The sequence below is a fragment of the Canis aureus genome, chromosome 11 (genome assembly GCF_053574225.1).
Source record: "Canis aureus isolate CA01 chromosome 11, VMU_Caureus_v.1.0, whole genome shotgun sequence".
In the NCBI taxonomy this organism is placed as follows: Eukaryota; Metazoa; Chordata; class Mammalia; order Carnivora; family Canidae; genus Canis; species Canis aureus.
In genome coordinates, this window is record NC_135621.1 from 68,717,078 (window position 1) to 68,744,966 (window position 27,889).

Below are 27,889 nucleotides of genomic sequence, written 5' to 3' on the forward strand. Positions count from 1 at the left end.
TGAGAGACACTGCTGAGAGAGACAGACGTGCGGAGTCGAGGGGAGGGGGCGCATCCTGCATGGCCACCAGGGAGCCCCCCCTGCCGTGGCTCCCGGACAGGCACAGGCCTGCGAGTGCAGGTGCCAGCGTGGACCGTGCAGGCGTGGGAACGTGACCGTGCGGGTGCGCAGGAGCGCGGGGCACACGGGTGCACTCCGCCCATGGACTGGCGACTCCCCTGGTCTGGAGGGACTGGCATTGTTCACTTTGGGAGCCAAGCCAGCTCTTGCAGGCCACTAGAGATCATTTTCTAAAGAGACCCTGGTGGTTTGGAAAAAAAAAAGGTGAATGCACTTCCCAGAGAGAAAGCACCTGCAGATAGGTGCAGACCAACTTCACCTTTGGAGCCCCGTGATTTACTTCATCAGTTTCTGCATAGCTGCTAGCTGACCTCTTCGGAGTCGAGATCACCGGGCTCTCATTTATCTATACCTTTTTGACTGGGACTGGTAGGGTAGAAATTTTGAAGAACGAAACCCCACTATTTTTGGTCCGGGGGAAAAAAATGATTCTGATATCATACTGATGTGATAAACGACCAACTGAGAAGATATGTCAAAGTACTTTGTATACTGTAGAGTGATTTATAAATATTAGGCATCAAATTAAACTTGATGGGGTGGGGAGGAGCAAACCACCTGTAAAATCATGTTATTTGAAGGTGAAAATAAGATCAGTGTGCATTCCCTGAGCACACAGCAGCTGGGAGATAGCCCAAGGCATACTCAGGTGAGCTGTTCTTTCCAGGGGGTCTATAAACTGAATACACCTGTATGTAGATATTTCAGGTTTGACCAGGTCAACCTATGTCATTGCATTAAAAGCGTTAGTAGCTGTCATTTATTGAGTGCTTGCTGCATGCCTGGAAATATACATGTTGTGCCTACAGAGGGTCATTATTATTATTTTTTTAAATTGAGATGTGATTGATAAAGGAGCCTTTTTTGGTCCCCATTTATGGATTAGGATATCAAGAGTTAGGGAGGATGTGACTTGCCTAAAGCCGTGTAAGTGGTGCAACCAGATTTCAGCTGGGATATGGCTACCTTCAAATTTCCTTTCTTTTTTGACTGTGTTATACTGCAACTGAGTATGTGTGTGTGTGTGTATATATATATATATATATGATTTTATAGATATATAAATGTGAATATATGTATAAATATCAATTGTATATGAACATATACTTATATATAAATATATATGTGTATGTATATATATGTACACACACACACACACACACATATATATATAAAAGATTTTAGTTCATTGAGAGAAAGAGCGGAAGGGAGGGGCAGAGGGAGAGGGAGAGAGAGAATCCCAAGAAGACTCCACACCAAGCAGGGAGCCCAACTCAGAGATTGATCCCACAACCCTGGAATCATGACCTGAGCCAAAATTGAGTTGAACACTTAACCAACTGAGCCACCCAGGCACCCCTAACCCCAAGTATATTTGTATATATGTATATACATATATATACACACATATATATACATACACACATCACTATATATATGTATATATACGTATGTGTGTGTGTGAATGCAGGTGTATGAAATGTTTTTAAATTGTGCAAATCATTTTTCAGATTTTTTTTGTGATATTTAATATAGGAGATCACAGTATCACATGACAATTTAACACAAGTCATTCATTTGTTCATTCAGAAATACATCTGCATTTAATGTGTTATAGACACTTTCCTGGGACGGAGGGTGTAAGGATGAATGAGATAAAGTTCAGGACTTCAAAACATTCATAGTGTAGAATTCTACAGGACACCACAAAACAAGATGGGGGTGAAATGATAGAAGTGCGCATGAGGTGCTGTTCGTGCTCAGGGGAGAGGAACCGCACTCATCCTGGGGGAAGTGTGTGTGTGTATCAGGGAAGGCTTTCTGAAGGAGGTGTTAGCTGAGCTGAAACTTAATTAGCAAGTAGGGAGTAATTAGGGGCTGGGGCCAGGCGGAGTGATGGTGGTGGTGGTGGTGGGGGGGGGCGAGGATGATTGGCCTGGAGGGACAAGCAGAACGTATCTGCCAGAAACCACGTCCTGGAGTACAAGGAGCAGTTGAGGAACGGTCCTCAGGAGGTGGACCATGAGGGCTCGTTATATGAGGGCCAAGGGCCCCAGACTGTAGTATTCTGTAGGCAGTAGGGAGCCGTTCATTCATTTAACAAACATTTCCTGAGTGCCAGCCACGTGCCGGGCACTGAGCTTGATAGGCAAGATGCAATGACAAGCAACAATGACCAGTTCCTGTCCTCATTTCTAGTGGAATTGAACTGAGAAGTGATTTGACTGAACTCTTTAGAGCTGGGAAGGACTGAACAAGACCAGCAATCAAAAAGGTGAAAAATGAGAGATTTATTTGTGAACTATCTGGGGGTAAAAGTGAACGAGACTTGATGACTGATTGAATGTGGCAGTGGGGAAGTAGATAGGTGTCATGGATGATCCTCAGGCTTATGCCATGGATGGATGGCGTTATGCCAGCTAGGATCAATAACAAAGAAGAACGGGTAGGATGTTGGTCAAGAGATGAAGAATTTAGCTTTGGACTTGTTGAGTGAGATGAACATATTCGCATGGAGGTGGTTTAGCAGGTGGTTGGGCATGCAAGTCTAAAGACCAAAGAAGAGATCCAGAGACACAAATTTAGAGGCATGTGGGTGAGAACTCAAATCACAGTAGTGAAAGGAATTGTCTAAAGAAAACATGAAAGGTGATATGAGGACCAGAAGTTATGCCTCAAATTAAGGCCTAGATAGAAAAAGAATGGGAAAGCTCTAGGGAGGAAAAGTTACCAATGGATAGCTTTATTCGTGGGGAAGGATAGTTTGGGAAGTTGCAGTTCATCTGTTGGAATATTGGTGGAATGGTAAATGATGAGCGGTTCAGCTTAGCTCCCTAAGCCATGACCGAGTGCTTAGCGTGCACCATACATTGTGCCGAGCCAGGAAAGAACAAGACAGAGAAGATCCAGGTATTATCCCTGCCCTGGAGGAGCCTGTGGTCAAGGAGGTCACTGCCTCTATTTGACTACCAGATACCAGTATAATTGCCTTATAAATAAAAAATACCACTCAATGAATCTTAGCATAGCATCATTTGAAAAACTCCTTATTTTCAAGCATTCTTAAGAAATGATAGAAGGCATGAGAGTGTTCAGCCATGGAAGAGAGAAAACATGGGGGAGAATCATTGGCTTGCTCCACATATTTATTTATTTTAAAGATTTTTTTTTTTTTTAATTCACGGGAGACATAGAGAAGCAGAGACACAGGCAGAGGGAGAAGCAGGCTCTCTCTCCGCAGGGAGCCTGATGTGGGACTTGATTCCACGACCCCAGGATCACGACCTGAGCCGAAGGCAGATGCTCAACCACTGAGCCACCCAGGCGTCCCCCACATATTTAAAATGGCTATCTTTGGGGGCTCCTCAACTAGACAAAGTGTGAATGGAAATTAGATGGAAATGAAACTGGTTTGTATGCTATATGTTTATATATTGACCAGGAACTTTCTGATGACGCGAAGCCTCTAACTGGCCACCTCCATTTATTCAAAAGAAATAAGATGTGGAGGACCACTGGCTCTCGATGTCAGGTGGAAGTGTTGGCCCCACGATCATGAAGGTCGCCCTAGCCCTAGCTCTTCCACCTGGCCCTGTGAGTGTCTGCTACAGCAGTGATCCTCAGACTTTTAAAGAATCACGTGCCCCTTTGACAATCTGATGAAAAGTCGTGGACACTCTCCCCGGGGGAGAAGAATGCAAGTGTGTCCATAAACACAATTATTGCTAAGACAAGACCCTCCCTCCCCACAACCCCCCACCCCCACCTCAACACACACTGAAGTCTTTAGGAGTCTCCGGACTTTGGGTTAGGACCTCTTGTCCTAATGGATCTCCAGTAGATGAGAACATAGGCGTCACTTTCTCTCAAATTATGTACGTTGAAGAAAAAAGCCTCTCGGGGCCCTAATTTAGAACCGTGACTACGGTTTGCCATACATCTAATGCAATGCATCATTGATTTTATTCTGTCAACCTTACTTTACAAGTGGCCCCAAGCAACTCACAACTTCACAGATATATGTACATAATCGTATGCACATATTTTATTTTAAAAATAATGATGACGCTGTTTGGTGTAACCACTGAGAGTCACAGAGATCTACGTTACTGTAGCTGAGATTCTCGAGTAGATGGATTTTGGGGGAGCTCTTTCTGATTAGGGCTGCCTTGCATATTTATGCCAGAAGGGTTCACGAGCTATTTCTGAGACTTAGACTTTAATCATGCTTAATGAACTGAACTAAACATAATTCTTGTTCTGTTTTGGTAACCTTGTGGATTTCTCCTGATGCTCAGTTTTGTATGACTCTACCGTTCTTGAAATGCTAATACCCGAAATGCTAATTCAAGAGAGGACCACAAAAGTTAGCTCTCATGCCTGAGGAGGGCATTCAGGAACCACAGGCCCCTCTGGACTGAGCGAGGCCGCGAGACGAGTGAGATTAGGTGGGAAAATACTGGCTCCCACCTTCGGTGAACACACAAATTTAAACATATAGGTTGCACAAAATTTGGATAAACTGAGGTGGAATCCAACATTTCTTGCATGAATGCCTGTATAATGTGGCGATAGCTGTGAGAAAAGAGGAGCCCGGCATCTAAGACCCAACACAATGAAAATGCAATGAATCGGAATGCCTCACAGATCATAGCGGAATCAGAATTTCCAGCAAGGAAAATCTTTTCATGGTGAATTAAGTGGTGGATGAAGAAAAATGGTGATGAAAAAAGGTAGGCACAGATCACAAACACTGGGCTCAAGGCTCACTGCTGAAGATTTAAGAACCTTAGCTAAAGCTATGCAGAATAGAATGTGGAAAATTGAATTTACTAAACAATTAAGCATTGAATTAATCTACATCCTGCACAGTAGAAAAGTGGGGGAGGGAGCAGAGCGGAGCTGAATAAATCAGTGGAGCTCATTAAAAGATAGTGAATATATCAGGTCTGTTGTAGCATAAAGGAGGACAGTTTCCTGTATAACACGGAATGATTCTTGGGTTCTAAGTCACCTTTCTGGAGTCCCCAGTCTTAATCAGATTAACCAACATGCCTCTGATGAGGTTCTTCTGTCGCCCTGTATTTTAGCTTGTTATCGGTAGCTTTTCTATTAATTACGAGTCAGATCGCCAGTCAACACTGGTAGTGAGGGACCACATAAATAAAATGAGAGAGCCCAGGAGATGTCACTCGCAGGATCTCATGCATCGTGAAACTCCCGCGGGTTCCTGCAGCCTCCCACATGCCTTGCCGGTCTTTTGTTCAATTACAGTTAATGCAATACTTTGCCATTTTCTCCTTCTAATTATATTTTCAAGTGGGATTTGTAGCACAGAGAAAAACATCCTTTTACATGTCGAGGCACCGGGGTTTTGTGCCTGGCATTGTCTGTCCCCTGGGTGCTGTACCATTCTTTCTGCAGAGCTCTGAATAAACAAGTCCCCCTTTTAGAGCTGCAGTTGGACAAACTGAAAATTTATGCGTTAACTGTTTGCATTCTGAGCAGGTGTTCCAGATTACGTCCCCCAGCGTTCTCCTGACAGGCCGCCGAATGTGTGTCTGTCTGTCGGAAAGCCCTTGTCTCCCAGCTCTCGGGTCTTTCAGGCGCAGCCTCCGTGGGTCCATCAGCACCGTTTCTGAGACCGTGCGTGGAACGGTTGAGTCCAACCTGTGACTGGTGGATCTTTCTGCAACTTTATTTGATTTGGGGGCCGGGGATCGGTGGGGGGGGCACGTTAATCTTCTGGCCCAGTTGGGTGGCAGGCAAGCATCCTTTTCGGGGACAGGGAGTCTTCCCTGGATCCCTCGACAGCAGGCCTCTTCGGTGGGATCTTCCCTCTTCTCTCCCCCTGGGTGTCAGGAACATTCTATCTCAGCCTCTCTTATCTTCTCTGGGACGTGAAGACACCTCTCAAGGCATAAGCAAAGCTCACTTTGATTTTGCGCGGCACATTTAAAACGACGCGGGCCGGGGGGGTGGGGGGTGGCCCGTAAACTTTCCTAGGACAACAGTCCCGAACCGTGACGCCCTAGGCTGAAACGACGCAGACGTATTTTACAGGCAAGCTCACCCTGCCTTTGCCCCCTGATAATCTTGAAGACAAATCCCGCTTCCCAGCCAAGAACCAGCTTTCTCTTCTGCATCGTTCCTACTGTGCAGGATGACCAGTGACTCATCAGGCTGTTTCTGAAAGCTAGCACTAAAAGCTAATTAAAATCTTTTCTGGTGATAAAGGGAGATTTGGGAGAAGTGTTGCCATGATTGTTTTCCCCAAGAATTTAATTTACTGCCAATTTTTTCCTATCTGAATGTTACTTTCAAATGCACCCAGTGATAAGAAGCAACATCTGTTTTCCGTTCAATAGTACAAGGAGGCTCGGCATGGGGCTGAGTGTACACAGTCCATGTGAATCTATTGTTATTCTCATTCCTTTTTTGTCCCCGTGCCCGGTCCATTTGCCATGTACCATCCGGCAAACAGCTGACACATACTAGCTATTATGGACCTCGGCCTAATTGTGAGGTCTTCAAAGCTTTGCCATGTTTGTCTTCCAGGATGAATCAGAGGCCTCTAGAAACCACAGTGCGATAGACCACTGCTCTCCGTTTGCATTTTCAGAGTAGTAGCAGACTGTCGTGCCAGAGGGTTGGTTGGTGTTAAAAATACAGTCAGAATCCAGTGGCAGCAGCCCCCGTCCCCGTCCCCGTCCCCGGCCCCGTCCCCGGCCCCCTTCTCTGCCTGGAATGTTTCTGTTTTCCTTGGTAAGAAAGCGATTGCTTACGGAGTAACTATTCGTCGATGCTATTTTAGCCCAGAAGCAGAAATCGGCCCGTGTTACAGGTGCCAGCGTAGCTCCAAGCTGGCACCGTTCGTGAAGGGGGACGGGGGAGACGGCCCGGCCGTCCCTGGCAGCCTCCCGGGGCTTTGTCACTGCCTGACGGGATCCCACCGGACCACTGTTAACCGACCACTCCGTTTGGATTTCTGATTTGTGCCCCCGCAGCCCTCTTGGAACAGAGATCACGATGACACGGCATCCACTCGTTCCGGAGGAACCCCGGGCCCTTCCAGCGGTGGCCACACATCACACAGTGGAGATAACAGCAGTGAGCAAGGTAGGAGAGGAGTTCTCACTCTCTTTTGCTACTCGTTTCATTTTTAAGGGTTGAAAAGTCCGAAATGTCCAGTTAGCTACCATTTGTACACGTTTTCCTAGAACACCGACCCCTCCCAGTACGGGAATCAGCTTATCTTATTTTGTTCTCTGGGCCCTTTCTTCTTCTCTGCCATTCCAGCTGCCCAACTGCCTGTCACCCGGCCACCTCCCTAAAAACAGGGTGGGTGAGTTGGCTGAGGACAAGACTAGGGTAGATGGGAAGTTCAAACGTGCGGAAATAGTCTGCCACCAATGGCCTGCGATACAAATAAAGAGTATTGTTATTACTCGCCCTTAGAGCCTCTCAAGAGATGGTGAAGAAACCTCTTCCAAGATTCCAAGTCAATGGCGTCTTCAGACGCTTCGAAGGCAGTGGGCCTTTTAGGGGCACACATCGGGCTCCCCGTCCATTGGGTTGAAGCCATTTTTCCGGGTTTACTTACCCGAATCTCTTAAGCATTCGACTTTACTGCAAAGTCAGACTCTAGGCAATTAGAACAAAATGAGAAGAAGCCAGATCAGTGTAGCCCATCTCGTTCCTTGAATGCACACGCCTGTGCGTGTAGTTGGGTGTCCGTGGGTGTGCATGCCTGACCGTGACTAGTAAGAAATAAAGTTTTAACGTAAAGTTAATCTTCTGCAAAAAAAAAAAAAAAAAGGTGAATGAGTATTCAGATGCCTTGTACTGGCTTCCGTGAGACCTGCTGCAGTGGAATTTTGTGTTCAGTCAGTGCAAGCTAAAGCTTAAGAGAGAATTCTCTATCTGAAGATAAAAAGACGGCTTTATTGAGGTTGACTCTGAGCCCACAGTAGGTGCCTACTTTAAAATCTGGTTTGATGATTATGTTTCATCGGAGTGCCGTTAGCAAAAGAATTTTGTTTTCTCACAGACATTGGGCTGTACCCATTAGAACTGCAAAGTCTAAAATGAATCTGACATAATTCATTTGAAAACAAAACCAGGAAGGTTCCTTTCTTTTTTTTTTTTTTTTCTTTTCTTTTTATGGCACATGTATGCTCTCTGGACTGGGAATTACTTCTCCACATATAATTTTAAGCATTTGAGATATAGTATTGTTCAAAGAAAAGTTGCTGACTTCACCACAATTCTAAGTGTAGTAAAAATGGAGCCCAGGATAGTAAACCAGTTCAGAGCTGAGGCAGAAACATGTAACCTCTGACCTCTGACTTTTACTGGAAAATGATATGCAGCATAAGAATCCATGGGGCCTTTTCTCTTTCAAGTGTGTGTGTGCGTGTGTGTGTGTGTGTGTGATGGTGTTGCTGCTCACGGGGCTGTCGTGAAGATGAGGTCGGCACTTTCAATATGAAGCCCTATTCTCAGCTCATTCCATGAGTTTTCAGAAAGGCGTAAATGGAGTCTGAATTCTTCTTCGGGCACTTCAGAATTGGCACATGAGGTCGTAGCCTCTTGTTTTGTTTGTTTTTCATTTTTTGCTCTACAAGATAGACATCCACACCCACACCCATATACATCTCATCTAGGAACAGGTGGGTGGTTTAGCTGCTGCTGCGAAGGCTTGCAAACCTGCTGAAGTGTCCTCGAATTTAAAATTGTAGCGTATAGGGACGCCCGGGTGGCTCGGTGATTGGGCGTCTGCCTTCAGCCCAGGGCGTGACCCCGGGGTCCTGGGATCGAATCCCAAGTCGGGCTCCTTGCATGGAGCCTGCTTCTCCCTCTGCCTGTGTCTCTCATGAATAAATAAATACATCTTAAAAAAAATCGTAGCATATATGCTTTCTCAAAGATAATCTGATAAAAAGGATTTTGAGGAGGCAAAGGCCCTGTCCCAGCTCTTCCCCAGTGACATGTCACAACAAGAAATTAGGAATTTTGCATGTTTCCTTTTCCTTCAACAAGTGTTCTCCAAAGGCCAATGTAATAATGAATTTCATTGTAAGCCGGAGACGTCTCTCTCTCACACTACCTGAGCTTTCGACTTACCTCGTTTCTCTTTATATTTTTTCACATAAGACCACCCCCTATTCTGCATCTTAAGAGTTTTCACGTAAGCGGTATCATTTGACGGGGCTCCGGTGGGCCTTTCTACAACGACCCTCATGGGCCCTGCGCTTCATCCCTTGCTAACTGCAGGATGATGCGTCCCAGTGTCACCGCCACTCCTTCTCTGCATTTCCATGCCGCCCACGACCCCTCTAAACCTCTTCTCATCCCTGAGACCTGTGGGGCTGGGTCTTTGTGCAGCCTTCGGATTAGCTGCGCACGGTAGCTTTTCCATGTTTGCCCTGGCAGCCGTAGACGCGTGAGCTGTGCCAGCATTTGGCCCGTAGTGCATGTCCTAAATAGTTATTTACACAGTTTGAGTCCATTTTAGTCAACTGGGTAAATAACAGCCCTCTTCAAAAGATTTATAAATCCATAAATATGTCTTTATACATACCCAATAGACAGAAATAACTCAATCTGTCAAGAATATATCCAAAGAGGTGTTTCCCCCACAGACTGGAGTAATACATATTTTAAAACTTTCTCTACTGTATTATTTGTACTTGTGTTTCTTTTTCCTCATTCCTTTTCATTTTTCACCACTTCATTATGGCACCTGTGGCACCAAAAAAAAAAAAAAAAAAAAAAAGGAAAGAAAGAAAGAAAAAAAAAGAAAGAAAGAAAGAGAGAAACCTGTAGGCTCTAGTCTTCAGTTAAATAACCTTATCTGGACAAGACGTAGGCATACGACAGGCTGTATCTCAACTGAGTCCTGTCCTTTTGGACTTCCAAAGTAAAAATAAATAAACACATACATTAAATAAGTCATTCAGGAAATTTGTAATGTTCTGACAGATTTCAAAATACAGTGACAATTCCTAGTTAGCCTTCCAGCAATTTGGGGGATTTTGAGTGCCTGATGACTTGCCAAGTTAGCAGCCCTTGCGACTGATGGAATAGTTTTAGTCCAAACTTTTACCTAAGCATAAGAAAATAAAACAGAAAGTCCAATGCTGGGCATTTTAAAAGAGCATACGTAAGATATATAATCAAGAAGACCCTAAAGATGATTACTCTTCAGAGATTTAATGTTTATTCGCGGTGTACATCACACATCTTTCCCCCAACTCAAATTGTTTATCACGGGAACTCTTCCTGTGGCATCTACCTTTCATTTGATATTAACACTTGTGGCCATTTGCCGGAAATTGAGTCTTTCATAGTGAGGCTCCTTTATAAAGCTGGCATTTAGAAGGAAGGCCAGACATCTGTATTTGGTGGTGGTGGTGGGGGTTCTGCTGCTGTTGCTATGACATCGGTTTTTGTGTACACCTTAACTGCCTCAAAGCACTCTCAAAGATAGGAGGTTGAATTTTGATTTTTATCCCTATCATTTGGCCCCTTTCCCATTTCAGAAGGGAAAAAAGTAAAGCTCAGAAATGTGGAAGTAACTGTCAGACTCAGCCTTAGGATCTTGTCTCTTGGCCTTGCTTTGTAAGTCCTGTAGGATGGGGACCCCAGGCCGCGTCTTGTAAATAAGATGAGGTGCACATCGGCAGATACGCGACTCTCTCATGTCTTTTCTGTCCCACCGTGGGCAGCTGCCCTGCTGACCACAGTCAGGGCCTCCTCTAGGAAGCGCGTGGTCTGGAGCAGGAGAACACCACGCCCACCTGGTGCCTTTGCCCCACCGAATTTGAACTCTTTCCCGGGAGGCCTGTTGCAGTCACTCTACAACTTGCAAGCAGCTTTAGCCGTGACTGACCACATTTTGCATTTCCTTTTTTTTTTTTTTTTTTTTTGGTTCAAAGTCAAGAGAGATGAGTATATGACAGTAATAAAAGAATCCAGTAACATATTAAGGGGTGTCAGCGTAGGCATTTCCATCTCTCACTTTGTAAAGGAGATCACAGAGGTTCAGAGAGGCTGGGAGACTTGCCCAAAGTCATCTACCAGGTGGTGGTAGAGTCGGGACCTGAACCCACACAGTGTGACTCCAGAGCCCAAGCTCCCCATGCCTGTGTCTCCCAGTGATTTAGTGTGGCTGGGAATGGAAAACAGACCATCGGTGGATACTCTTCCTGTTAAACCCAAGTTGAGATCTCTTTCCCCAGTGTGGGCACTGGGCCCGCCCGTCTCTGTAGTGGTGATGACGGAGCTGTGAATATGCCAGAACCGGCGTTAGCCTCAGGGGGCTTATACTCTGCTGGGGAGTGAGAATCTAGTTTTGTGTGTGTGTGTGTGTGTGTTAAGTGGAATGATTGAGGTATTTCCAGCGGACCGTGATGATTGATATGATTAATTTGTATTATGCATTAAGAGCCTATACCATTTCACTCATTCAGAGATTTACTGAGTGGAGAATAGGAGCATACAAAACAAATAAGGGCATCTCTCTTGCAGAGCATTTCCCATTTACAGCTCATCTCATTTTCCTCTTTTGTGAGGAAAAAGAAAAAGTATTATTTCTACGTCGAAATTTGATGTAAAACATCTCAAGTCTAAAGGGCCTTAATGATCGCTGAAACCTCTAAGACCCACTTCTGAACTTCTCCTTTTTGGGGGCAGGACTCAGTTCCACAATAGTATCTTGGCTCCCACTTAAAAAAAAAAAAAATAAAAAGAAGAAGAAGAAGGCCAAACCAGCATGTTTCTTTAAAGAGGAATAATTGAAAAGCACTGCTATTTCTTTCTAATAATGTGTCAATAGTTGTAATGCCTCCCAGTGTCCCTCCCCGCCCTCCCACCCCCGCTCCAGCTTTTGTATGAGTTCAGGGAACCTATAGGCGGAAGGCAATCCCATTTATTATTGAAGGGAATCTGAAGGCAGTTGTTCCAGGCTTGGGAGGCCAGCAGGCACAGCCGGGCCTGGAGGAGGCGTGGAGCGGAGGGGGCGGCGGGAAGGGCCACGTTATGTTCCAGATGACTAAGCAAGGATTTATATACCAGCTCGCCTTTTTACATGAAGAAGAAAAGTAATAACAGCCCAAACCCGGGCATTGGAAACAGTCAGCTGTCCGATGAATAATGGGATAGGTGGCAAGGCGCGCTCTGATTGGGTGTCTTAATGAGCACATTTCTCCCAGAGTTTGGGCTGCAGTTCCCCTTGACCTTTGCCCTTTATTGACCAAACTGACACTTCATTTTTCACATACTTCCAATTATGGCTCGGCTTAAGTGTCGCCCTCCCTCCTTTATTTCTTTCCTATGGACGACTCGAGAGCGGTGCAGGCCACAGAAGATATTTTAATTTGACAAACTACCCGCAAGCAAGTCAGGTTTGGGATGTGATCTCTAATCTGCAGGTTTTCAGATGAAAACACAAAGTGGACGCTGCTTGTTTAGGAACGGTTTTCTTTCTTTTGTTTTGTTTTGTTTTGTTTTTGTTTTTAAATCCCGACAGATTTTTAAAACAGTGTTTATAATAACCCAAGAACCCTGTGAATCAAACAAATGTTTGTTTGGGTTTTTTTTTTTTTTTCCATTCCGTCTGTCTGTCGGTCAGGGTAGCTTGAACGATCTCTGTTTGCTCACACTTACTTCTTAAGTCTTACACTTCTGCGGGGACTTCTTGGATTTCAATGGTGCCCTCAGGTTTTTTTTTTGACTAACACGCTTCGGAGAGGAAAGTAAAATATCATTGTGACCGCAGGCCTCGGCCCTCAGACCACGGCAGCCCCGCGCGTTACTTTGGTTACATTTCATGTGGGTCTGCAGATGAAAGGGTGGCCTTTGCATGCAGTGGCAGGCGGAAGGGGAAAACGATTTCCTGATGGGAAGAAAAGTCAGGTGTAAAAAAGAAAGGGGAAGTGGTTACATTCAGCAGATCCCTGTTATCAAAAGGTCCTTATCATTAACTTATCAAACACGTTGGACGAGATGCAGAGACAGAGAACTGTGTTCCCCAGAACACCTCGTGCCGTAGTCACCTTTCCTTCTCTGTTGACTCATCCAGTGCAAGTAACTGTTTGCTGTTCTCCATTCTCTTGACTTCTGGCATCACCAAAGCAGGTCATCTTAAAAACAAAGGAAAATGACTTCATCACCTAAAAAGTGGTAACTGTCTATTTAGGGGGGCACGCACTTGGCTGCGAGTGTTTGCGCGGAGAGTGCATCTTCCCTGACTAGTAGGGCGATATTGCTGGTAAGCTCCAGGTCAGTGTTTTTCATCTCGAGCCACTGAAAGACGCATTCGAAATTATTATTTACTCCCAAATATATTTCCCTCCGACACAGAAGTATTTGTTGCAGGGAGTGCATGAAGTGTTACCTACTTTATTATGTAGCCCTCTGGCATATCCATGGCATAATTTTACTATAATATGGTAATAAAAGAATATGTAAAAGGCAGACAAAGGTTCTGTCTTTTCAGTAAGGTGACCTCTGTTACCAAGTAACTGCTTTACTTATGAGCTTATTAAAAACTCAAAAAAATGAGCTTTTCATACTTCACAGGCATTGATGTGAAAATGAGCTGTCCTGTGAGTAGTTTTCTTGATCATTTTTAGAACAATTGATTAGCCAAAGAGCTCCTGTCATTAGTTGACATTGACTGATACCAATTTGTCACAAGCTCTGAAGGTCAGCTAGACAGTTGGAGTTTCAGCCTGCCTTTGATTGACCTTTACTGATTCCATCCTCCTGTGATTGGCTTTGAATAGGTCTGACCCTCGATTGGAAGAGACGGGGCATTAGCCGACAGGGTCGTGTCTTATATTTTCTGTTGATGGCTCATTTTTATTTATGTGTGGACTCACGGTCCGGATATCTTATCAAATTCCTACTCTAATTTTTGAATTTAAAATTTTAAAATAATGACACTTGTTAGGTACGGCCTTAAAACCGCAATTCTGTTTTTCCCCTTGGGTTGCGATGTGGTGGCGGGGTCCCTAAGTGATGCGGAGCTTGCTCCCGACGCTTGCCACCGTCACCTGTGCCGACAGCGGAGTTTTGTTGCAGGTGATGGATGCGAGCGAGTTGCATGGGTTTTCGTTGTTGTTGCTGCTGCGGTTGCCTCTTAAGAAACACCAGCTCCAGCGTGACTTGTAGAACTTCTGAGGTTATACCCCAATTCTCTCTGACTTTCCTAGAATTAATTACACTGGTCTCGCAAGAGTCATGTGATAGTTTTAAATAAAAAATGAGTGGTGAAGAATCATATGAATAATGATGTTATGTCAATTCATCATTTGGCTCTGCAGCCAGGAAGTGTGAAAACTTAAAAAAAAAAAAAAATATATATATATATCTTCTTCTCAGTTGCCCTCAGCCTGCTGTAAATCAGAGAAGGCCTCTCTGGCTGCAACAGCATTAGCTTTTCGGTGAGAGTGGAATATATTTTCTATTGTAGTGGACTCAGAGTTAGTTGTTTGTAATGCTCAGTCCTTTCTTTCCAGAGCTGTGAGGCATTTTTCCCCCAAGTGCATCACATATAAAAGAACATAGTCCACACTCACATTAATAACATAGGTTTTATTGCCTCGTGTTAATGATAAAAATGGCAACCCGAGCTTTAAAAACCCAGATCTTAAGGTGTCATTATTTGATTCTTTAACGCAGTTTGTAACTAAGGCCTTTCTTTTCTCTTATTCTCTCCCACTTTCTTTCCCTTCTTGATTCTGCATGGGGTTTTAAGCCATAAAGCAGTAACTTGTTTTTCAGGTCAGCCTTCCTTAGGCATTCCAGGGCTACCACACACAGCCTGCCTGGCACAGCTTAAACACGTGTTTCAGTTTCTACCCAAGAAAATAAACCAGGAGAGAACCCATTGTCCCAGTGGTGGATTCTTCGCACCGTGTCATTCTTGGCAAGGCAGAAGCAAGGAAGTTAATTTTAGGGAAGTATCCATTTAATGTAGCCCAAGGAGATAAAAAAAAAAGAGTTGCGAATTGTAATTGCTCCTGCGGATGAGCCAAAATATTATCAAGAATTGTATTTAAGGTGAGGGGTGGGGAGGTAAATGTATACATTTGAGTCAAGGCGTCAAAAATGGATTAAAAGCACTTATTACATGGCAGGTGCTCCGTATGAGGCTCTAAGAATGAGTAGGTCGTATTATTTGCCCTCAGAAAGTTTGTGTGTGCCACCAAGAGCATCAAGCTTGTGTAAGCGGAATATTCTCTAAATAACGAGTATTCTTGGGGAGCTCTGAGTGTGTTTATTTCACAATATGCCAACGACCCAGACGCGGTGAACGCTGTGGTCGGGGCTGTTGACCAAAAGCCAAGGTGTGAGATATTTGGCCTAGCTTGCAGACGGACACCTCTCCCTTGGTTCAGCCTCTGGTGGGCCCCGTGAGATCAACTTGGATCCACGGTCTACTCTTGCGAACTTGGTTCGGCCCTCCTGCGTAGCCACGTGGCCACTGGGGGCCTCTGCTGCCTTGACCACTGGGGTCACCATTGCTTTCTCCACCGTTAGTCACGTGGCTGCTGACTCGTTCTCATCCTTCGCAGGGAACTCTGCCATTTTGGGGGAAAGGGGATGCCTTTGGATATCTGGCAAGGTCAATGGATGCCTTGTCAGTGTAATATTTTTATAAATGTATAAAATAAAATACATAGGACTACAAGGGAAGCTAATTAAATTGAAATCCAATTATCAAAATATTTTAAAAAACAAACTGTAATAAAATGATATAAGAGCTTTGTTAAATATGCATTAAATAACGAGGTCTGGCAGTGATTCTATCGTCTACCACATTTTTGAAATAGTGATGAATGTAAATGATGTTTTTACGATGTTTGTAACAACCGTATTGTTGTATGTAAATATGATTTCCTTTGGTGACAAAGCTACAGGTCCTGCTAATGGTGCTGTGGTTTGTTACTTACCTAGATACGCACTTGGAAGAAATATAATTCCAGTTAGAGGTTAGTGAGAATAAGAGGTAAATCTTTCTTTCCCCTCCCAAGTACAGGGGTCTTCTGAGTTCTAACCCTGGGCCCCCCAAGGAGGGAGGTTCTGTAGTAGCCCTGAGTTAAAAACTTCTGAACTTAATTCAAGTGTCATCTTCAGCAAGTAGTCTGTGAACTCCCAGATCGGAGGGAGTCACCCTCTTCTGTGTGGTCATGGTATCCCATGTCTTAACCTTTCTCATATATTGAAGTGAGCCACCCGTGCATCAGCCTCCCCGGGATGCTTCCTGCGAAGGGACTGTGTCTTCTTCATCTTTACATCTCCTGCGCCCGGAATAGTTACGGGCACATGGCCATGGGTGGATAATTATTTATTCAAGAGGACTGGGAACCCTCTCGTGCTTTCAAACTGTGATTACACCACGTTCTCTGAGCACTGATCTCTTCTGGGTGCCAGATGGCTAATCACGTGGCAGTCTCAGTCAAAATGTAAATAGATATTGAGGTCTCACCTGTCCTGACTCCCTGAGATACATTTTAACAGAAGCACTCAAGAAAAGACTCAACGGGTAGTCTTTTCAGAATTGGTGGTAGATGGGCTTAGGGGATGCACCTTAAATCGTGCCGCCCACATAATCACCTACTCCTACTCTTGGGCACCATCCTGTGGCCCCACACGGGCTTCTAGGAGAGGGTGGGTGGGGGCTGGCAGCAACATTTTAGGGTCTTTTAAGGAACCTTTGGGCAGGGTGAACAACGAATGCTGAGACAGGACCCAGCCCATGTCACCCTGGGCTTTTATGTCTCTTCTGTTCCCAGCAGCAGACATGATTCCATCCCGTGGGATTGTGATAGTCAGCTCTGCTCCTGAATTTATCTCTTTCCTCCACGAATGCGAGCACTAATTAAGGATAGTGGTAGAGGTTTTGGCTGTTGGCCTAGCAAAAACTAACCCAAACAGTAAATTTATGCCAAGCATTTTCCTTAAAAAGAGGTAGGCGTTGTCTACCTCTTACATTGATTGGTCCCAGAAGTGTAGTTGGTAAGTTGGGTTTTGCTCAAGTGTCTGGCTTTGTGGATTAGTTCAGTCTTGCAGATAATTTTCCATAATTACTTAACCTAAAAGCATTCTGTTTGATTAGTACAATTAGCTTTGGCTTTCCCCCATTTACCAATATCAACCCATATGCATTCCCTCCTAGACATAGCTCACCTCGTTTCCTAACAAAGGATGAAAGACATAGAACTTTCTTCTGCTTCTTTCCATATCAGGAGAAAAAGAGGGTATGAACGTACCTAGAAAATCGCCAGCTTTCTTCAAATTGGTATCTTTGTCAGGAAGGGGGAATTGGGGGTGAGGGTAGAAAATCCTGACGTGCGTGTTGCTAGATTATGAGTGTTTGATCAACGCTGTCCCTTTAAACATTTCCTTTGTCTTGGTTTGAATCTTCCCTTGAGGGCCCCTCTCACGGCGGGACACACAGCACCTGAGTGCCCTTGTATTTGGACACTTCGGGAGAGGAGGGTCTCTCTTAATTTTAAAATGTACTTCTAAATTCTCTCCGTTCTAAGGAAGGGTTAAGGAGGTTAACAAAAGCACATAGCGTACGATAGGAGAAAGTCGGGATGTGAAGAAAGGAGAGTGAAAGGAAAACAAGCAAGAGGCCAGCCAGAAGGGCAGCACGGGGCCGTGCGGACTGTCAAGGGCCACGTGCAGTTGCTGGAAGTAGTCAGCGTGGCTCTCAGCTACCCAGCAGCCAAAATGAAGAGTGAAATAGAATCAGTTACAAGATTTACAGCGTCCGTCCGTGAACGTTGTTTGGAAGAATCCCGTTGAATGGGGTGAAGCCTGGAGAGAGATCCTCGTGTGTGTCCTCACCCGGGGAATCCAGTGGGTGACATGGCCCCCCTTGCACTTGCCCAGCTCCTAGCGCAGTGCTGCAGACGCAACCCGTGCCAGGTAAATATTTGATTCACCCGTTTGACGAGACAGATAGATGCCTGGATTCAGGGTCAGCCCAGTCTTCCTTCGGCTCCTTGGCACCTAAGCAAGTCTCGACCTCCCTGGTTGAAAGAGATGGAGGCCTCTCTCAACCCGAGTCCAGGGTGCCAGTTGTCTCACGACGACGCCTTTCCCCCTTCTGCGTCTCCTTCCCCTGCCCATTGCATGATGTGCCAGCTCCATTTCCCAGTCTTTTCTCCCTGTCCCTGGGACCAGTGACGACGGTGAGAATGCTCCTGTCATGCTGGTCATTGTCCCCTGAAACAGGATTGGTGGCACCTGAGACATTCATCAGGCCGTGAGGAAGTAGGGTGCTGGCTTGCGAAGATTCAGGTACCACACTCTTTAAATATGGACGTTCGAGGGACTGTGACTTCAGCCCATTTAAAATCAGAGGGGGGCTGTGCGTTACGAATATCGGGTTCACCATCTCCCAGCACCAACATACCCCCTTATGTGAAGGGAATACATTCAGTGCAAAAAAAAAAAAAAAAATCTTGCTTGATGTTGTATACTTAAAGCTTCGGGGAGGAGTATTCTCAAAGATAATAGAGGGAAAGCAGAAATCACACCGTTCCCTAACTTTTAATAAGTATTAGGTGAACGTCTGCTATGTGCCAGTCCTGTGACCAATGTGAGAACTCGGGGCGAAGAGGGCTTTCCTGGCCCCCGGAAGCTGACCGTCCAGTGGCGGGGTGGGCCCCTAACACGCAGTAGGTTAAGGCTCGTGACTGAGTAGGCCCAGGGGCACGTGGAAGTGGAAGAGGGGCGCCTGCCAACCTGGCAGAGATGGAGCAAGTACCTGGCACAGGCGTGGCCTCCCCGTGTCGTTCCGTGGGCGCATCCTTACTCCGCCACAGCGCCCTTTCTCACGGAGCCCGAAGGGGACCCGGATGGGGGTCCTTCTCCCCATGGCACTCCCATCCCCGGAGTTGGCCCTCGCCCCGGTCAGCTTTCCGTTCGCAGTCTTAGTCTTCCAGCCTCAGCCTTCCACGGGGCCGAGTGTGTGATGGGGACTCGGCGCAGGTGGAGACGTAGAAGGACGCGTGAGGCAAAGAAGTGAGTTGGTGCGAAGGCGAGGAGGAAGGTGGGAGCACGAGCCCTGGAGGCGCTGAGGGTGGCTTCGGGGGGAGGGGGTCTGCGGGGAGGCCAGAGGCCGCGGGGGCCGACCGTGGGGATCCTATCTGTCGTCTTCAGGAGTGGGGAGTCCGCTTGGGAGGCCGGGGGGCGTCGCGGACAATGTTAGGGTGGCGTCGTGCGGAGCTGAGTGCGGGAGGAACAGATGCAGGGCAGCGGGAGTCAGGCTGCAGTCGCCCCAAAACGTGGAGGCCCTGACTTAAGGCAGGGCAGTTGGGGAGGCCTGGGGAGCCCGGCCGGGCCGAGGGGACGCCCGGGGAGTGGACTGGGGACAGCCTGGCAGGTGGCAGCGCTCAGGACGCCGCTGCCCGCGCACAGGCCCCTCGCGGCCGCGGCCCGGTCTCCTGCGCGTAGCTTCCCCTCCACGCACGGGGACAACACGGGGGCCGCGGGCCCTGCGTGGGCTCTCCTCCCGGCCCGGCTGGCCAGAAGCAGCGCTTCTCCTCCCCCTTCCCGAGGGGCACCCACGGAAGTCGCCGCCCCGCTTCCCGGGGCAGGGCCCGGCCCGTGGGGACCGTGGCCTGGGTAGAAAGGAAGAGGCCAGCCACGCTGTCATGGGAATTCCGTGACTCATTTCATCAGTTTACTGCTCTGAAAAGGAGGTGACTTCCCCCTCGGCTTGACAGCTGATTGATGAACATTTCCTGAGTATTTGCAGAGTCGATGTTTTGTCACACGGGCCTCGGTGCTCGGGGCTCCCACTGGACGCTCAGGCCCGTGCGCTCCGGCCCCTTCCCCTTCCCGGCTGGTTAGGGTTTCTGCCTCTGGAGAGTCTTCAGATCACCTGCCCAGGACTGCGGAGGCTCCGGGACCGGGAATAGTGTACGCCCGGGCTGCTGATGCAGTTCTGGTCGCGTTTACCAGAATGCTAAAGCATGAAAAATAGTTTTTTTTGTATATTGAAACTACACATTTTATTAGACTAACGTCACTATCACCTGGTACTTTGTGTGCCTACGTTGAAAGTCGGCCTGAAAACCCTGAAAACCCGTGTACTTCATTTTGTGTATCCAGAATTTTTCCATTTGCTCCTTTTTGGTTTTCACTTTCTTTCCCAGGATGTGGGTTTGGGTATTTTTAGGAGGATTGTCCTTCTCTTCGATTCCAGATGTCCCGATGCTCTTGATAGGAAAGGGGTCGGCTTTGGAAAACGTTAATTGCTCTGCTCAATGATAGAATGTTAATAAAAGCTACATCGCAAGAAGCATAATCATTACTCTTAGGCTCGTTTTTCATAACTGAAGTGGAGACAATAGGTTTGCATTATGTGGCCCAGAGTCCTCGCCTTAGATAGTGGCCATGGTCCTTAGATTCAATTTTCATATTTCAGATTGGAAGGCGGTAGGTTTAACGTGTCTTACTTTGCAGCTGGAACAGATTCTATTTTTAATCTGTAAGTCGAAAATGGCGTGGAGCCAGGTGCTGCCCGGATCCAAATGCATAGTTCCTGTTGATAACAGTGAGTTTCACGATGGACTGGAAAGAAGTATGTGGCCTTTATTCCAAATATCTATCTGACTCCTTAGAATTAAACATGCTGAACAAATCCCAGCACTCTTCAAGCTAAAATGAAGTGTCTTCTAATGTAGCAACCATGCCGGCTTAAAGGGATAATGCAACGATTCCAAATAGACACACACACAGAACCGTAGAATTGGTTTTCAGGCAGAGAGAGGCAGCTGGGCTCAGGAACCCGGGCGGCATAGCACAGAGGACAAGGCCGCATCGAGCTGCACGAAATTGCCTTTCCACCCAGGAGGGACGGGGAGAAAGCCTCTCCTTTGGGTGGTTCTCCGCCCGTGGGAGCGCACACATTACTGTCATTCCAGCCAGGGCCCTCCTGGACTTCCTCAATTCCATTCCCCAGTGGTGTGGTGGGAATGGTAGGGCAATATCCCTTCAGGACTGACTGATGTTTGCCCCTCTAAATAAATGGACTCAAATCATAATTGTAATAACAGGACTGTTTGATTACCTGGCAGTGGCCTTGTTCTGAGATAGCTTTTGGATCACCTGTTCATTGGGAACATTTGACAGACCTCGTGTTTATTACCCAATTGAATGTCAGTAGCAATTGCAGCTAAAGATAAACAAAAATGCAAGTACTTGTTGACCTTGACTTTTTTCCACAAGAGATTGGACTTGATGGCTCTATTGCTGTTGAGCTGATAAGGGTTATAAACAGTAGTTTAAAGAAAATGTTTTATTCCCAGAGGAAAATACCCCATTTGCTGTGGGAAATGGCAATAGCCCGGCGTACCCTTTGCCAGATTTTCTTAATTCACCTTCATTTGGCCTGTGGGAAAAGGATATGGGGCTGGGAGACGGGGGTTGCTGGGTTGGGGGGGGGCGTGGGGGGGACGTTCTTATAGTTTTAACGGACATTTGCATAGATTGTTGTAACTTGTGAATGGTGTGGTTAGCAGACTGAATACGGTTTTAGAAGAGGCCGATGACGTTCCTGTGATTTACGATGTTTAGCAACAGGACTTCTTTTGAAACTGTCCCGTTAATATAATACTGTGTTTCGGAGATGCAGATCTCGTAGAAAAGCACCATGGTGCAAAAAATGCTCTTTCAGATTCTAATCAAAAACATGAAAGTACCACTGTTTCGTGATTTGACCAGGGGCAAGGAGAGAGAAAATTTGACCCGGTGAATGTATTTACCGCAAAAGTACCCTGGGGGTTGTGACCATCAGCACTTGTCTTTGGGCACCCAGCCTTAAGTTCCAGATTTGAATCCAGAAACTCGGGGCCATTATGGATTCCCCGCGTCTTGGCAAGGCATAGAGCCTGGGGGTGACCTGTCCTTCTGGCTCTTAAAGATCCCACTGCATTTTCCTTGCGAGGAGAGGTGCTTTGGCTTGACGCCACCGGCTTCAACTTTTGCTCTTAAAATGTTGTTTTGATGCATAGTGTAGTGATGGATGAATTGATTTCTGTGCATAAACGGTGGCCTAGATTCTTGCCCTGTGGAAATCCATGGAATTAAAAACTGTGGGTTCCCGGAGTGATAAGAGGTAAGCAAATGATTAGATATGCGTGCAGGGGAAAAAAAAAATCGAGATGCTCATAGAATGGAAATAAGGGTCTATATGATTTGCAAGTTTAATGTAAACCTAAGACACTAATACAACTAATAATTTAATGCTAATATGTGAGAGTAAGTAAATGTGATTCCTATCATTTCCTATCTGCTGTGTTCTCAGAGAGTTCTGAGTAACGGTGTACTGTCTTGGAATATTTTCCCGGCTACCTAGGATGAAAATCTGGTCTGCTGACGAGTGTGGCCCTTATGAGAGCTCTGGGATACTAGCGACCCAGGGCTGGAGGTTTCTCTCTAGACAGAAGTCGGGGGGCAGCTTGAGATTCCAGAATCTAAGAATTTCCTGCAGAGAGCTTTAGAACCCTGGCTGTGGGATTTATGAACTGGGTATCCTTTCAGGTAGTCACTGGTATGATTTAATAATACAGGCTCAATCTTTTTTTTTTCTAAAAAAATGTTTGACCATTTGCTCTGTTTTTCAAAGTACAGGTTCTCTCGGGAGGGTTATCTCAGGCGAAGCTTTGGATGACACTTTTTTTTTTTTTTTTTTTTTGTGAGAACAGGTCCATTGAATGAAATTTTCAAATATAAGTAAAGAAAGCCGTGGCATCTGTAACCACCCGGGAATGTCACGCTGTCTTTCAGAAGACGGTGACAGAACAGAGGACTTCCACCCTCCCCGGGCTCCTTCCGAGGCCCCTTTGCTTTTACTTGTGGATTTCTTCGGAGAATAACTGCTTGCTGACTTCCACTTTTCTGTGAAACTTTTCTGTGAAGAACAGTGGAAATGTCTGCAGTGACAGATGCCACAGCAGATTATTATGATGTCCATTACTTGGTGAATGAAATTAGGAAGAGTTTATTTCTGCCGTGGCACCTACCCTTCCCTGTGGCAGAGAGGCTGTAACCTAGAATCTCTGTTCCAAATCACATCCTCGGGATGGCCGGGGCTCCTGTGATGACTACATTAGATGGAGGTGGGCAGAGGGGACAGTGCTGCCCCCGTGTCCCGCTCCCCTGCAGCAGGAGGTGTGGGGGGGGAGGCCTGGGACTCTCAGCTCAGGCTCCTCACCCTGGGCTGCTCCGAGGAGGAGAGTGTGGGCGGGGAGTGCTCCCTTTCCTCCTCGCAGTCACTGAAGGATGTGGCAAGGACATGAATTGTTTGTGGCTGGCCCTCTATCCTGCTGCTAGAGAGACTTCTGCGTTTATCTGCATTTTTCTGAGCACCAGTCGCTGCGAAGCCACCTCCCAGGCCACTTTGTGGGAAAGCTTTCTTTATGGCGGATGACGTGGCATTTCTTGTCACTTCCTCAAATTCCTTCCCGCTGCCTATCAGCGTTGCCCTGGACTTATCTGGGTTGAGCTTCAGCCAGCCAGAGCTAATCCAGGTTCCTATTTCAGAGGAGTAGAGTGACAGCGATGACGCTGCCATTTCTCTGCTTGTGACCCGGGGGGTGCTGGGGGAAGGGGCAGAGGGAAGAGGGGCGCGAGCCTTGAGGGCCATCGGCTGGGTTCTCAAGACTTCAGTCCCTTTAGTCTCTTCTTTGCTTCCCCTCCCCCCGCCCCGCCCGGGAGTCCTGCTTCTCCGTGAGGCTGACAGTGGTGTCTGTTTTGATGTGCCGTTGGGTGTAACTTTCCCAATTCCAACCCCAAGAAATAAAGGCCCCTTTACCTGACTCAACCTCTTTCTCCAGAGGGCAGCCCTGACCACTGTGAACCTGTTGGAGGAAGTCTTATGAGTTGGGATTTAAAGTATCAGGACCCATGTGCTCTTTTGTTCATATCTTCCATTTCTTAACAGATATTTATTGAACACCCACGATAAGCCGTATACAGTGCTGGGCAATGGGAAGGAAGTATCTACTAAAAATAACAATTTTTCATGACTTCAGTCTATGAAATGTGTCCATCTAACCTAATTTGTGGGCCTTCCACCACCAATCTCCTAGCAGGGCAGCTCCCCACATCTCTGTTTCATAGGTGAGAATTACCCAAGGTTGGACGGGGTCTACTGGGACCTGAATCAGCCAGGTCTTTCAACTCTGACACCTTCCTTGTCAGGTTTGCAGGGAGAGTCAGGGTGGTGTGTTGAATGGCCTTCCCCTTGCCGATGATCAGATTGGGTTGAGTTCTGTGTTCTCAGAGGATGTCCTTGTGTACGAGGTTGAGAAGAAACCTAGCAACTGTTATCTCCTTGGTTTGCTTACTTTTGAAGTGCATTCACCAGTTCTCTATCGTTAGGAAGAAAGAAGAGAGAATAAAGTAGAAGGATCTTTAGAAGGAAGTGATGAAGTGTTGCTAAGCCTTATATTTCGTTCATTCATCCATTCATTCACAGACTACCTCCTGCATACCAGGCTCTGTGCTAAATCCTGAGACAACAAGGACAAATAAGACCAATTCCTGCCCTCAAGGAACTTCCAGTCCAGTGTTTGATCCTCCCCCTCAATCCCGAATTAGGAAATGTCTGGAACAAGCCTCTTTGTGATGCTGTTCTCTTTAAGAGTTACCTTCTCTTTCATCCAATTCAGTTGACGCGTTTCATTAATCTTCAGGCATAAGGGGGTTTCAGTAGATGAGTAGAATAGAACTGAAGCAGTCTTCCATTCAGTGGTCTTTCCTCATGGAAAAACGGTGTGGATTTAACTTCCTTGTGCAGGAAAACAGCTAAACTTACCTAAAAATAAAATAGGGTGGTATTAGTACCTATGTACAGGGTTGTTGAGAAGACCAAACAAGTTGATGTATAGAACTTAGAACAATGCCTGGCACATAGTATGTGTCTATGTATCAGCTGCCATCATCATCATCATCATCGTCATCATCATCATCATCATTATCATTTGGTTTGTTCTTCTCTCTTCAGAAAAGAAACTCTGTCTAGGACTGGTGCTCGTTTCTGAGTGTGAGTGACGGTGTAACAAGGAATCGAGAATCTAGTGCTACTCACTGCACAGTAGAGAGTGTTTGCCCTTTTGTGTCAGGACAGGGTCATTCTAAACTTGGTGGGCCCCTGAGATTTCTACTCATACAAGACTCCCTTCTATCATCCACCACTCTCAAATGTCCCAAGTCATGTCTGTCACTTTTACATTAGGAGGCAATGATGAGGAAGTAAATAATTAAGAAGAGAAATGGGTAAAAACGGCCCACCTTTCTTACCACAAGGCCACTGGTCTGCTGGGTTCTTTTAAAGCAAAGATCCTTCTAGAGTTCTCTACACCATGTCTTAAGGTGTTTATGAGAAGAGGAGGTTTGCAGGGAGAGTCAGGGTGGTGTGTTGAATAGCGTTCCCCTTGCCGGTGATCAGATTGGGTTGAGTTCTGTGTTCTCAGAGGATGCACCCGAGAGCCCAGCTTAGGTGGGGAACATAACAAAGTTTCTTCTTGCGTCTCCGGTCTTATCTTGTCACAGTAATCTTTGGCTTTTGAAGAAGCTGTTGGACAGTATCAGGCCTTTCCATTTCAGGATGCCATGTCACCAGCAAATTTTATGATCTAGGAAGATAATCCTTAGTATCACAGATGAGTTTTGCCAAATATATATATTTTTTTAATCTTAAGGACTAGATTTATAGTAATTGCAATTGGTTAAAAAAATCTCATGCCTATCCATAGCGAATAGGAAAAGTTGATCATGGGTGGTTGTGAAGAGGTGAAACTAAACATATGGGCAGGTCTTTGTTTATAGCAAATTAGCTCTACGACTTCTTTCACCTGCAGAATTACTGGTGGTGCTGACTGCCCGCCCTTCCTCTCCCCCACCTCATTGTTCATGCCTCTTCATGCCCTTCTTTATATTGACAGTATTGTGGCCCCATTATGATGGCAGCAGAGAGTCTAATTCCCATTTTGACTATTTTAATTTCTTTCTGTGACCACTCACTCATGGCACAGGAATGGGTTTGAATTTTTGGTATTAGTTGCAAAGCCATCCCTCTTTGAGGGAATAGGGGTGGTTTCCTAACAACCGAACACGATCCGGTTCCTTTTAAAGAGAGGCATTTCTGATACGTGCAGTGATGACTCTGTTCCATCGTGGCACAATGCAGTGGCCCACTGCAAGGCCGAGGATGATACCCAGAGGATGGAAAAACACAGAGCTGCACTTGTGCAGCCTTGCATTGAGATTCTTTTTCCACGTGTTATTCGGTAGCATCTTCTCAACCTTTTATTATGAATATTTTCGTACATGCAGAAAAAACCCAAATAAATAGTTTAAGAAGTACCCATAACTCACCAGTCCGTTTCAACCGTTGTTAACATTTTGCCATATTTGCTTTGTCTAAATACACGATGCACACACATATGTGTTTATATTACTAAATATTCCCCTTCGGTAAAAAAGAATATTTAAGAATCCATGCAGTTCTGAGAATATAGATGAATCAACGGCACCTACTCCTCCCATCACAGTGCTGAACCACTTATTTTGGCATCTCAGAAACAAATGCTAAAACATCAGGAGAATAGAGCTGTGCTTGATTTTATGTGAGCATCAGCTCATAGTGATCAATTCCTATTTTAGATACTTGCTGATGTGTGCTTCACGCTGGGAACTTTTAAGGGTCTTTCTCAGAGGCTGTGTGGCGGGCGCAGACTGCTATCATTGAGGACAACTGTTCAGGTTCTGTCCCCACTGGTCAACACCCAAGCCCTGTGCTCGGGCTTGGACCACCCCCAGAACCTCACAGGGTTGAAATTTCTTCTGGAAATGAAAGAGCCTGGGCTAGGCCATTGAAACATTTTCCTTAACTTCTGAAATACTGAAATTCAAAGAACCAAGTTGAGCGAACCTGGATAGAATGAAGAGCTTTCAATAAACGTAGAGATTGGAATTTGCCGAAGGTCGGTAAATTCCACATAATTTCATGGTCAGTGAGGAGAAATTCTGAATCTGGGACTCGGCATTGGTAACAGCAATCAAAAAGTACAGATATGTGAGTTTGATGAATAGCTAGGTGCAAAGTAGTGTTATGGATGTGATTCTTGTACACACAGAGCGGAAAAGGTCCAGATGCACACTGGCTTTTTGAATAGAATAGGAATATATAACTTTTATTTGGTTATTACTGAAATTTCCAAGTGACTTACATATTTAAATATTTGTATCCTGAGTTTTTCCTGTGTACTCTATCTATGCTGGGGGGGGGGGAGGCGGGGAGTGTGTGGGTCAGGAGTGACTGGGAGAGATGGAGTCACATGTTACACCAAGTGAAATCATCACTTTAGTAAAATCATATATGAAGTTGCCTTACAATATTTGGGGGGGGGTTTACATTTTTCCCCCTTTATCAAATGGAGTCTTCTGAGGGTAACATGACTAGGTCCGGTATACAGTGAGGTTTTGAGAAATTATCTTTTTTTCCTCCTCCTTTCGAGAGGTGATGAAGACTTTTTTTTTTTTAATCTTTTGATATAAATCAATGGACAACATGAAGGTTTATTTGTCATCTTGGACTTAATCTGTTGGTGACAAACTGAATACATATGTCCTGGCACACAGAGGTAATAGAAACTTCAGCCTGATAGCGGCTGGTGAGATTCCCGGCAAAATCGTGTTCCTGCGCATCTGTTTTAGTAAATGGCATTAAGCG

At 45.8% G+C, this 27,889-nt stretch overlaps 1 protein-coding gene across 9 annotated transcripts in view; it reads left to right on the top strand.

Annotated features, from left to right (window-relative positions):
• Window positions 1–27,889, top strand: part of MEIS1 (Meis homeobox 1) — a 165,081-nt gene that overhangs the window by 23,109 nt on the left and 114,083 nt on the right. For 8 of the 9 annotated variants that reach the window (XM_077915662.1, XM_077915669.1, XM_077915666.1 and 5 more), the window contains one exon: window positions 7,128–7,239. The exons of the other annotated variant lie outside the window; for it this stretch is intronic. In XM_077915662.1, coding sequence (XP_077771788.1) covers window positions 7,128–7,239 — 112 coding nt within the window. The remainder of the gene's footprint in view (window positions 1–7,127; window positions 7,240–27,889) is intronic. 9 annotated transcript variants of the gene reach the window in all.